Below are 13,231 nucleotides of genomic sequence, written 5' to 3'. Positions count from 1 at the left end.
GGACTCTTCTACCTAGGCTGGCGTCCGCCGAAGCATAGGTATGCACCTGATAATGTTTGGTGAAAGTGTGCAGACTCGACCAGGTAGCTGCCTGGCACACCTGTTGAGCCGTAGCCTGGTGTCGTAATGCCCAGGACGCACCCACGGCTCTGGTAGAATGGGCCTTCAGCCCTGATGGAACCGGAAGCCCAGCAGAACGGTAGGCTTCAAGAATCGGTTCTTTGATCCATCGAGCCAGGGTGGCTTTGGAAGCCTGCGACCCTTTGCGCTTACCAGCGACAAGGACAAAGAGTGCATCAGAGCGGCGCAGGGGCGCCGTGCGGGAAATGTAGATTCTGAGTGCTCTCACCAGATCTAACAAATGTAAATCCTTTTCATACCGGTGAACCGGATGAGGACAAAAGGAAGGTAAGGAGATATCCTGATTAATATGAAACGAGGATACTACCTTAGGGAGAAACTCCTGAATGGGGCGCAGCACTACCTTGTCCTGGTGGACCACCAGGAAGGGAGCCTTGGATGACAGCGCTGCTAGCTCAGACACTCTCCGAAGAGACGTGATCGCTACCAGAAAGGCCACTTTCTGTGATAGTCGAGAGAGTGAAACATCCGTCAGAGACTCGAAAGGCGGCTTCTGGAGAGCAACTAGTACCCTGTTCAGATCCCATGGATCTAACGGCCGCTCGTACGGGGGGACGATATGACAGACCCCCTGCAGGAACGTGCGTACCTGCGGACGTCGTGCTAGACGCTTCTGAAAAAACACCAATAGCGCCGAGACTTGCCCTTTAAGGGAGCCGAGCGACAAGCCCTTTTCCAACCCAGATTGCAGGAAGGAAAGAAAAGTAGGCAATGCCAATGGCCAGGGGGACACTCCTTGTACAGAGCACCAGTAAAAGAAAATCTTCCACTTCCGTGGTAGATCTTAGCAGACGTGGGCTTCATAGCCTGTCTCATGGTGGCAACGACCCCTTGGGATAATCCTGAGGACACTAGGATCTAGGACGCAATGGCCACACAGTAGGTTCAGGGCCGTAGAATTCAGATGGAAAAACGGCCCTTGGGACAGTAAGTCTGGCCGGTCTGGTAGTGCCCACGGTTGACCGACCGTGAGATGCCTGTCGCCAGAGCTCTTTGATCGTCATGAAAACCGGGACCTTGCTGTTGTGCCGATTCGTGAAACCCGTCCGGGTGCAGAGACCATTCTCCTGCGTCCACGCCCTGGTGACTGAGGAAGTCTGCTTCCCAGTTTTCTACGCCCGGGATGTGAACTGCGGATATGGTGTATGCTCTGTCTTCCACCCCTAGCAGAATCCGGCGGACTTCCTGGGAGGCTCGCCGACTGCGTAGTCCGCCTTGGTGGTTGATGTATGCCACCGCTGTGGATTGTCCGACTGAATTCGGATCTGTTTGCCTTCCAGCCACTGCAGGAAGTCCTGCAGGGCAATATACACTGCCCAGAGCTCCAGACAATTGATCTGAAGAGTGGACTCCTCTGAAGAGAGTCCTTGATCGTCTGAGAAAGGGGGACGTTCCTGTGTAGGGACATCGACTTCCCCTCCCATTAGTGAAGAATGTTCTATTGAAGTGGACGCAGATGAAACTGCGTGAAAGGGACTGCCTCTGGATGAGGTGTCTCCTTGAAGGAGAGACTGCACCCCCGTCTGTAGTGACCGCTGTTTGTCCAGTGGAAGCTTCACCATTGCTGAGAGAGTGTGAAACCCCAAGCTAAGATATGCCAGCGATTGGGTTTAACTTTGAAAAGTTGAGGACCCACCCGAAACTCTGGGAAGTCTCCAGTGCCATGTTCAGGCTGTGTTGGCATGCCTCTTAAAAGAGTGCCTTGACAAGTAGATGGTCTAAGTAAGGGATCACAGGGTGACCCTGAGAGTGCGGGAGTGGTCCCACTGCTGCCATGAACTTGGTGAAAACCCGTGGGGCTGTCGCCAGACCGAAGGGTAGGGCTACGAACCGAAGATGCTCGTCTTCAATAACGAATCGTAGCAAACGCCGGTGCTCTGGAGCAATCGGCACGTGGAGATAAGCATCCTGATGTCTATTGATGCTAGGAAATCTCCTTGAGACATTGAGGCAATGACGGAGCGGAGGGATTCCATCCGGAACCGCCTGGTTTTCACGTGCTTGTTGAGCAGTTTAAGGTCCAGAACGGAACGGAAGGAGTCGTCCTATTTTGTCACCCCGACCAGATCGGAGTAAAAAGTGTCTCTTGTTCCTGAGGAGGAACCGGGATTACGACTCCTACTGCCTGCGGAAGAGCCTCGGCTCAGCCGGTGAGGAAGTTTTTGCGACAAACTGTCTCTCACCCACCGGCCATTGACCTGTGGCAGTTAAATGTCGCTAAAGCGGGGGAGTCTGCCACCGACCGCGGAGAGGGCTGAAAGTCATGAGGAAACCGCCTTGGTAGCGGTTCCTCCGGCTGCCTTCTCCGGGCGTGATTGAGCCCGCCAGGAGCCTGCGCCCCTCTGAGCCTTTTGAGTCCTGTTGGACGAGGGCAATTGGGACGTGCCCGAGCCTTGGGTCTTGTTTGATAGCTGGGGTAAGGAAGAATCCGTACCCTTGGACAGTTGAATGATTTAATCCAACCGCTCACGAAACAGTCTGTCACCAGATAAAGGCAATCTGGTTAAGCACTTTTGTGGAAGCAGCATCTGCTCCAATCCCTTAACACTAGGAGCGTAACAACACGGAGTTGGCGGACGCCACTGACGTACGGCTCGTAGAGTCCAGGACAGCATAAACAGCTTGAGTCGCAATGCCGACATTGCGAGGTGAAGGACGCTACTTCGGCCAAGATGTACATGTGACCGCGTCCCTCTGCGCAATACTAGCTGAAATAGCTTGGAGTGCCTCTATGGCTGCGAATGCCGGGGCAACCGACCCGCCGATAGCTTCATAGACAGATTGCAACCAGAGGGCTATCTGTCTGTCAATGGCATCTTTAAGTGAAGTCCCATCTTCCACTGCAACTATAGATCTAGCCGCAAGTCTGGAGATTGGGGGATCCACCCTTGGAGCGCTTGAGCACGTCAGGGGGGAAGAGACAACGCGTATCCTCAATACGGTTGGAGAAACGCTTATCGGGATAAGCGTGGTGTTCCTGGACTGCTTCTCTGGAGTCAGAGTGACCAGAAAAGTACTCAATATACGCTTGAGATACCGAAATAGGGATTTCTTCTGCTGTGAAGCTGACCCCTCCACTGGAGGAGTTGAGGGAGAAATACCCAACCTTCCATTGATGGACGCTATAAGATTATTCACTATAGCGTCACCATCCGGTGTATCCGGATTGAGAGCGGTCTAAGGATCAGAGTCCTGAACAGCTACGTCTGCCTCATCATACAGAGAGTACTGTGATGAAGTCGAGGGCCGTTCTTAGGGAGCTCGCTTAGGCCGTCTGGGACTGTCGTCCGTGTCAGAGCCTGCACCCTGGGATGCATGGGACCCTCCTGGAGCCATGATTTGTTTCGAAATCAGGGTGGCCAGGGGCATTGAATCAACATTGCCCAAGGTCTGTCTGGACTGCAAAGTCTGTAAGATGTTAGTCATAGTCACAGACAATATATCAGCGGAAACTGCAACTCCGTCCCTGTCCCTGGACAGGGATCACAGGTGGTTCTTTTGGCCACCTGTAGCAGAGACCCCGTTGAGTAATTGCACACACTGGGGGTCCTGGAACAGTATCGCATGCAGTACAAGCAGCATAGAAAGCCTGTGCCTTGGCACCCATGTTCTTTTTTTTTTTTTTTTTGCTGTTGCTGTCTAGCCATCTAGGAGCATTAGCCAAGAATAGCGACCGTACAGTGCAATGTATAGCATACAAGCATGAAGTACAATAAACACTTCAGCACATGCAGTACAAGGAGCATAGAAAGCCTGTGCCTTGGCACCTTTGCTTTTCTGCTGCCGTTATCTAGTTATTCAGGAGCATTAGCCAAGAAAAGCGACATACAGTGAATGTATAGCATACAAGCATGAAAATAACCACTGCAGCACATGCAATCCAAGCAGCATTGAAAGCTTGTGCCTTAGCACCCTTGCTTTTCTGCTGCTGTTGTCTAGTCATCAAGGAGCATTAACCAAGAATAGTGACATGCAGTGAATGTACAAGCATGAAAATAAACTCTGCAGTACATGCAATCCAAGCAGCATTGAAAGCTTGTGCCTTAGCACCATTGCTGTTTGCTGCCGCTGTCTAGCCATCTAGGCGGGTAGACAGCCAAGAATAGCCCTTACAGTGCAATGTAAAGCATACAAGCATAAAGGACACATGACACTGCAGCACATGCAAGACAAGCAGCATATAGAGTCTGTGCTTTAGCACCCCTGATCTTTTGCTGCTGTTTCTAGGTCTGCATCCTGAATAGCGACCGTACAAAAGTACAACAGGACACTTCGGCATTAGTGGGTCAGCACTTTAGTTGCCGCTTACCGCCCGCACAAAGCGGGTGTGTGGCGCCGGAATCCTGTGCTGGTAGCTCAGCGCTTGTCTCCGTTTTCCCGCTCTGCGTGCCGGAATGGCTGCCGGCGTCCAGAGGAGAGGGGCGGGCCGAGGGCGTGCCCGAGACAAGAGCGGGAACCCGGCGCCCACTGTGTCTAGTGAAGGGGGCTGGAGATGCAAATAAGGCTCCAGCCCTCGGCGCTGCTATAGAACAGCGTCTCTCCCTTTCCCTGAGTGACAGGGAGGGGGCGGGAACGAAGCGGCGCTAGGCCGCAAAAGCCGGGGACTAAAGTTAGAAGCGCCGCCGCCGTAAAAGCGCGGTCGGCGCGTCCCCGGCGCACTACAAGTCGCAGCTGCGCCGCCGCTCCAGGGGCGGTCGGCGCGGCGGTCCCCACACGTAAAGTCCCCCAGTAATCTGCAGGGACTATAAGCCCAGCGCACAGCGCTACAGTCCCCGGCGCACTAGCACACCCAGCAAGCCTGGAGTGTGCGTGGCCTGCCATACGGGGACACAGAGTACCTGAAAGTTGCAGGGCCTTGTCCCTGAACGGCACTCCCGCTCCACATCCAGCAGGTTCTATGGGTCTGTGGATGGAGCCCGGCCTCAGGGCTTGGTGGCCGGAAAGATCCCACTTCCTCAGAGCCCCTCAGGGGGATGGGGAAGGAAAACAGCATGTGGGCTCCAGCCTCTGTACCAGCAATAGGTACCTCAACCTTACAAACCGCAAGTGGGGTGAGAAGGGAGCATGCTGGGGGCCCTAGTATGGGCCCTCTTTTCTTCCATCCGACATAGTCAGCAGCTACTGCTGACTAAACAGTGGAGCTATGCGTGGATGTCTGACCTCCTTCGCACAAAGCAGAAAACTGGTGAGCCAGTGATCCCACTGGGGGTGTATAGCCAGAAGGGGAGGGGCCTTACACTTTTTAGTGTAATGCTTTGTGTGGCCTCCGGAGGCAGTAGCTATACACCCAATCGTCTGGGTCTCCCAATGGAGCGCCGAAGAAAACACGTCTGAGATCAAACCCATGTCTGCCGCCAACTAACACAAAGCTAAAATTGATTCGTTTTGTGCCAGTTGTTGCCCTCTGAGGAGGAGTTAACTTTTATTTTGCCTCGTAGTGACAGCAGCATGCACCCATAGTTATCTGTATGCCCCAATGAAGCAATGACAGACAAAAATATTAAGTCAGGAATTTTTTTTTTGCTATCACTTTGTAGGTAACATTCTTCTTTGAGTTCACCATTTTGAAGAGTTCAAGGGGTTTTCCGGTTTTATAAAACCCCTGTCCCATGACTGCAATTTGTCTTAAAAACAAACTGTGCTTCACTCACCTTCCCCGGGTCCAATGTAGAGTCTCCGCATCTGCTCCCAGTGTCTGTTACTGTCTGCAATGCTGACGTCATATCGACAGCACTGATGCCAATCAGTGATCTCAGTGACATTGAGCGGCTTGTGCGTTCTAATTGGGCAGCTGAGCTCTGTGATTGACTACAGTGCTGTTTTACTGAAACGCAGGTGGTCACTGGGTTCAAACCTATGCTAAAGCTAACCCCTAGGTGCATAGTTTATAATTTGTGATGAGCGACCACTTCCATGCTTGGGTGCTCAGTACTTGTAATGGGCGAGCACTACCATGGTCAGGTGCTCGGTAATCGTAACGAGTAGTTGGATGCTCGGTTGGTGCAACTCGAGAACCAAAGTATAATGCCAGTCTATAGAAAACTCCATCATTTTTCCAGGAAATTTTCGGGAAAAATGCTCGTTTCCCATTGACGTCCATTATACTCAGGTACTCGAGTCGTGCTCATCAAAGCATCCACCTGCTCGTTACACGTACCGAGCACCCGAGCATGGTAGTGTGCGCTCATCACTGTTTACAATATTTCAGTCGTTCTTTTCTCTTGCCTTTCTTAATCCGAGCTTGGCTGCAATCTCATCCACCACTTTGGCTTTTGGATCATCGAGCAGCTCCAGGCTGTTCTGTGTCCCAATCTAAAAGTGAAAAACAGTTATGGATGAATGCACATAGTACACTGATATGTACAGAATTATTGATGTACAATAAGAACCATTACCTAAACTGACCACTTAAATAGAGGGTAATCATGTGTCCCTAAAACGTTAGAATGCGATCAAAAGAAATACTGAATCCACTGATCCCCAGTGATTGGCTGCAGAGGTCATAGCTGTGTCAGGGTGTATTCGCTGCAGCAGAAAAGAGGCCAGCAGACTACTGGGCATTGTCACAGCGGATCAGTGAGACATACATTGATTTTGTTTTATCTTTTTGCCCATTCTGCCTTTTGTGTAAAAGTATTCCAATTTGCAAAAAACGTACCTGTGGCGGTTCATAAATGGCGGCCACTTCAGCCCGAATGCCTAATGGGATGTCCTTGTGTTCAGTGTAACGGCCGTACAAGTAACCTATGCGCTGGTTTCCAGTTTTGCGCCAGAAGTCCAGGAAGCGATCAGCAATGGTGTGATTTTCAAACATAATATTGTCCACATGACGGTATTTCTACAGAAAGATTTAAGAAAAAAAAAAGGTCACAATTGTGAAGCTAAAGAGGAGTCAGTATCACTATTTGCCTTTAAATAGCGAGTTCCATATGTAATTTCCATATGTAAACCAGTTATGCCGGTCTCACCTGTCGGTTGAGTGTAATAGCGCTGGGCTGGCATTTGGTACAGATTCCTTCTGGCCACGGTGGGTGACCCTCGCAGCCCGATTTAATCTTGCAGCTGATATTCTCCAAGGCCACGAATTTGCCCCTGAAAATAGAAACATGACATTATGCAAAAAATTATATGGCTATGCAAATAATATCACTGTAGTTTAGCCATCATATGAAGGGGGTCAGGATAATTCACCACCCAGTAAATGATGACTATATAGTATTAGGAAGTAGCAGTAAATGTGGAAAATACAGGAAAATCTGAGCAATTTTCTATATACCGTATTTTTAGGATTATAAAACGCACTTTTCCTCCCAAAAATTTGGGAAGAAAAATGAGGGGTGAATCTTATAATGTGATTGTAGCTCACCGATGCAGTTGGGGATGTGCGGAGCAGGGCGATGTGGTAGGTGAGATGCTCTATCGGCTGTGTGTGCTTCAAATAATGGCGCCCAAAGTTGGTGCGTGCGCAGATGGACCTCTCGGCTCAAGATCTTATCTGCACAAGCGCTGCCTCCGGTCCATTGATATCCCAGTAGCGTACTTAAGGAAAATGGCGCCCGGAGGTGGCGCATGCGCAGATGAGATCTCAGCTTGTCATTGAGCTGAGAGCTCAATCTGCGCACACCCCAACTCCGGGCGCCATTTCTTTGAAGCCTGCACTGCCGACAGAGCATCTGTGACACCCGCCGCACTGCCTTGTTCCACACAGCCAGCACAGTGCTCGCATCCAGCAGCACCGCCCTACTCCCAGCACCGCCCTACTCCCAGCACCGCCCTACTCCCAGCACCGCCCTACTCCCAGCACCGCCCTACTCCCAGCACCGCCCTACTCCCAGCACCGCCCTACTCCCAGCACCGCCCTACTCCCAGCACCGCCCTACTCCCAGCACCGCCCTACTCCCAAGCACCGCCCTACTCCCAAGCACCGCCCTACTCCAGCACCGCCCTACTCCCAAGCACCGCCCTACTCCAGCACCGCCCCTGCCTCCTGTAACCCTGCTCCACCACGGCTGCCGCCCCCCTTCAGTAAAACGGACCCCCTTTTTTTATAATTTTTTTTTACCCTTTTTCCCCTTTAAATTTGGGGTGCGTCTTATAAAACAAAAAATATGTTAATCTCTTTTGATCCAATTCCTTCTCATGAAAAAAAAACCACAAGGAATATATGAAGATTTTTCGCATGAGTATTCCAGGGGGATCAGTTTTTTCCCCATACTCCTCCTCTTAAATATTCTATTTGTAAAACAACCACCTGCAGCAGGAGCCTCTCCCCCTTTTGTTTTACATGCAATAGGGAGAAGATGGAAGGAATAAAACTGTGCATTGGTGCCAGTCAAAGCCCCACATACGGACAAACCAGAATGTCTGGATAGACAAGGACTAGGGTACTCCGGATACTATATTTTGTAAATTGGAAAAGATTCCAGGAGTCGCCTCTATCAGATCATATACTGATGGTCTACCCTTAGAAAAAAAAAAAAGCGCTATTGAATTAATATTATTGAACCTTCTTAAAGGGAGACACAAGCAAAAGGAAATATTTCCATCCGTCACACATATATTTCTGGCAGATTTTGATTACAGGTGAGGAGATTAATCTTCTAGTGTATTTTCTATGGTTAGTGTGCCTTCCCCGTGGCGTATGCGATATTTGGACTCCAGCGACTCACTTGTCTGCTCCTCCTGTCAGCTTGCGGATGTAGGCATGGAAGGACATGTGTTTCACTGGGGGCTCCAGATGGTTGAGATAATCCTCATCGAAAGGCTGCAGGACAACGCAGTGTTAGCTAAGGGGATAATACACAGACCCCCTCCAAACTGATACAAGCGGACACTTCTATCGCCATCCTCACCTCTAGCGGGACACAGTGCACGCATTTACCCAGCGGCCCGTGGCGACATCTGCAGGCGAGAGGAAGAAATAGCAATGTTAGTACGGGTGTGCAAGAAAAAGGATCCTAGAAGCTTACTTAGAAAAAAAAACACATTGTGCAGAGGTCTGTAATTCAGTCCCATTCACGTCAATGGACCTATATATCACATACTATCCTAATAAAATTCCATTACATTTAAAGGGGTGTCTTGGGGTACAAGTCTAAAATCACTATGTGACTGGAGACTTGTGAATTCTCTCAGCGCGGTGTCCGGACTCTCCAGCGCTGGGAACGGTTATATTGCCCACAACTATGTGTATATTTCCGGCCACATTACAAGTAGACGTATTCAGCCTCGCGTGTCTAGTCTTGCCTGCACGTATGCAAATCGTATACTTGCTCCGGCGCCGAAGAATCCTGACTGCATACTGTGGGGCTTCACAAGTCACCAGTCACAATGTGACTGCAGACTTGTACCCCAAGGAAACCACTTTAATGGTGGGAATACCCCTTTAATATGTGGTGCTAAGGCTGAACTATTGAATGTATCATATATACTTGAGTATAAGCCGACTTTTTCAGCCCATTTTTTTCTATGCTGAAAACACCCCCCGCAGCTTATACTAGGGTGAGGTTAAAAAAAAAAAAAAAAAGCACCACAAAATTCTCGCCTGTCCTCCGTTCCTGCGCTGACCCTAACAGCCTTCTTCCTGACCGCAGGCACACAGCCCCCCTCCGTGACCGACGCAAGAGGCTGCCGCATCATACCAGGAAGGAGACCATACATTCTAGCATCTACCCTGCCGTCACGGCTTTACTGCAGTTGAATGCTTTGCGGCCACAAAGCGACGACGTCAAACGCCAACGACGGCTCCGTGCACCTGCAGCGATCACGGAGGGGATCTGTGCGGCAGCGGTCAGCAAGTACAGGTGAGGCCAGAGTCTTGCATCGCATCACACGCTACGGCGTACACTCTCCAGACACAAGCGTCTCAGCTGCATAGAAACACATGCAGCCGAACTGCTTCTGTCAGGAGTGTGCGCGCCGTGCCGGGTAATGTGGGAGTCACCAGCAAATGTGACCCGGGTCTAAAAGGAAGCGCAGGAACGGAGTACAGGTGAGAATATTTTTTTTTGTGTGTGTATGTGACATAATACACGTAGGGGACAAGAAGGGGACCTAAATGAGGACATTAGTAAAGAATGGGGCACATTACATTACTACAGGGGACATTACTACAAGGGGCAAACAAGGATGGGGCACATTGCTACAAGGGGCATGCAAAGATGGGGCACATTGCTACAAGGGGCATGCAAGGATGGGGCACATTGCTACAAGGGGCATGCAAGGATGGGGCACATTGCTACAAGGGGCATGCAAGGATGGGGCACATTGCTACAAGGGGCATGCAAGGATGGGGCACATTGCTACAAGGGGCATGCAAGGATGGGGCACATTGCTACAAGGGGCATGCAAGGATGGGGCACATTGCTACAAGGGGCATGCAAAGATGGGGCACATTGCTACAAGGGGCATGCAAGGATGGGGCACATTGCTACAAGGGGCATGGAAGGATGGGGCACATTGCTACAAGGGGCATGCAAGGATGGGGCACATTGCTACAAGGGGCATGCAAGGATGGGGCACATTGCTACAAGGGGCATGCAAGGATGGGGCACATTGCTACAAGGGGCATGCAAGGATGAGGCACATTACTACAAGGGGCATGCAAGGATGGGGCACATTGCTACAAGGGGTATGCAAGGATGGGGCACATTGCTACAAGGGGCATGCAAGGATGGGGCACATTGCTACAAGGGGCGTGCAAAAATGGGGCACATTGCTACAAGGGGCATGCAAGGATGGGGCACATTGCTACAAGGGGCATGCAAGGATAGGGCACATTGCTACAAGTGGCAAACAAGAATGGGGTCATTACATTTTATTAGCATCTAGTTTAATTTTTAAATTTACCTATAGCTGCTGGATTTCCCACTAGAGTTGAGCGCGGTTCTAGGTTCGTGGTTCTCCAGTTCGCGGCTCGAGTGATTTTGGGGGCTGTTCTAGATCGAACTAGAACTCGAGCTTTTTTGCAAAAGCTCGATAGTTCTAGATACGTTCGAGAACTGTTCTAGCAGCAAAAAAAAACAGCTAATTCCTAGCTGGCTTTCCGCTGTAATAGTGTAAGTCACTCTGTGACTCACACTATTATGAAATTTCAGTGTATAGTGTGCGGGAACAGCGCATTCAGATCACTGCTGTATGGATAATGGCGATCGCCATTTTTTTTTTTTTCCTTGTCTTCCTTCCCTAAGCGCGCGCGTGTAGTGGGGAGGGCCGGCATGTCAGCCAATCCCAGACACACACACAGCTAAGTGGACTTTTAGCCAGAGAAGCAACGGCATGTGTGATAGGATGTCCATGTCACATGTCCCTGCATTATAAAACCGGACATTTTCCTCCAGCACGCCATTATCTGCCTTCTGCGTCCTTGGTCAGACATCACTGGCGCAGCTCCGTCCTGAGTCCTATCGCCGATACTGCTGTATGCGCTCCATACACAGCGCTGGACAGCTTAGGGAGAGCACTTTCTATCAGTCCTTTTAAGGGCTCGTACCGGCAGGGTCAGAGCCATAGGTGACAGGTCCTGAAAACAGAGACAGCGTCTGTGTAGCTAAGGTCAGGGATTTCCTCGCTGCATTTCCCCATTAGGAGGGAATAGAAAGGCAGGCTTCCTTTCCTCTACCCAGAGCCCCACAATCCTGGCACTGTAACCCTCCTGTCCTCTGCACACTCCAACTCATTATAACTAAGCCACTATACTAGCAAACACTGAGTGTACCTAGTGTCATCCTAAACGTGGCTATTGGACTTCTGTATTGTCCCACTAGTGCACAGATATTTGCAGCACCTCTGCCTGCATTGCACACTCAAACTCATTGTTACTTACTAAGACATTATAATACCAAAAATTGAGTAAACTTAGTGGCATACAAGAAGTGGCTGTTGTACTCCATTAGTGCCCCACTGGTGCAAATCTATGTGCAGCACCTGTGCAGGACACCCTCCTGCTCTGTTTTTAATAAGCTATAATGATAGCAAAAAATACTGCCATTTAGTGGCATCATAGAACTGGCTGTTGGACTCCTTTATTGTGCCACTTGTGCCAAGCAATCTCAAGCACCTCTGCATTCTACTCTCATGCACATTTTGCTATGCTAATTTTATAGCAAACTCAGGGAATTCCTTGCTGCATTTGATCTTTAGGAGGGATAGAAAGTGAGGCTTCTTTTACTGTCCTGGTACCCACAGAACACGGCCACTGTACCCATCTGTCCACTTTTGCCACGCTATTTAATTTGCCCAAAGAGCTGACTCTTTTTCTGTCATCCTAAAATTGTCTGGAATACTAAGTTAGTGTTCCTTTGCTGCCAAGCAAGGTACAACACATGTGCATTCTACACTCCTTTCCATTTCTGGAATGCAATTATTAACTGCAGGTAGTCCAGGCAATCTGTGACGAAGGTGCAGGCGTGGATATAATGTAGCCTGCATCCAATGATGGTTCTCTCGATGTCTGACAGCTCAACAATACCTTCTGTTTCCACTTCCAAAACAAGTGATGACCTGCCAATCACACTCCCTGTTGCGGGTAAAGGAGTGGAAGTTCAGTGTGAAAAACCATGTGTGACTGCTGTCCCCACAGTCACAGAGGATGAAGAGCACGCAGATGCACTTGATGGGGCAGGCGGTGGTTACACAGGCACCCTAGGCCGCATTGTAGCACAGTGAAATTCACATTGCGACTTATGCTTCATTTCAAGTCATGTACAGGGTGGGCTCCCCAGTATGCAGCAAAACCAGGCAACAGGAAAAGGACTCTAGGCAGTTGGGTTGATAAATGATTGTTTAACTTTACTAAAACAAACAATAAGAACCATGCATACAATTTAAATAATTGAACAATCTATTCTGTTGCCTACTACCTGCTAATCCCTCTGTGTAGCAGTAATTGTGTGTTTGTGCGTGTGTGTGTGTGTGCGAACACGACTTACCAGTGGCGCATCACAAGAGCTTCCAAGTTACCTACTTAAACATAGACACAACACATTACCCCCCCTGAATACCCTTGTTAGCTGAAGCCTCACAGATAATGCAGATGATAACAGTGTGAATGCAAACCACACAGCTCTGCAACACAGTCATGGAAATCTTG

At 49.9% G+C, this 13,231-nt stretch overlaps 1 protein-coding gene across 1 annotated transcript in view; it reads right to left on the bottom strand.

Moving 5' to 3' along the window:
• NPLOC4 (NPL4 homolog, ubiquitin recognition factor) overlaps positions 1-13,231 on the bottom strand; it is a 131,192-nt gene that overhangs the window by 78,697 nt on the left and 39,264 nt on the right. Inside the window, exons 5-9 of the mRNA XM_075350695.1 lie at positions 8,994-9,042; positions 8,811-8,905; positions 7,110-7,233; positions 6,800-6,979; positions 6,367-6,453 (exon numbers count right to left, since the gene is read on the bottom strand). Of these exons, the coding sequence (XP_075206810.1) occupies positions 6,367-6,453; positions 6,800-6,979; positions 7,110-7,233; positions 8,811-8,905; positions 8,994-9,042 (535 nt within the window). The remainder of the gene's footprint in view (positions 1-6,366; positions 6,454-6,799; positions 6,980-7,109; positions 7,234-8,810; positions 8,906-8,993; positions 9,043-13,231) is intronic.

Source organism: Anomaloglossus baeobatrachus, chromosome 5, assembly GCF_048569485.1.
Source record: "Anomaloglossus baeobatrachus isolate aAnoBae1 chromosome 5, aAnoBae1.hap1, whole genome shotgun sequence".
NCBI classification, from domain to species: Eukaryota; Metazoa; Chordata; class Amphibia; order Anura; family Aromobatidae; genus Anomaloglossus; species Anomaloglossus baeobatrachus.
This window is presented reverse-complemented; position numbering and strand designations above follow the sequence as displayed.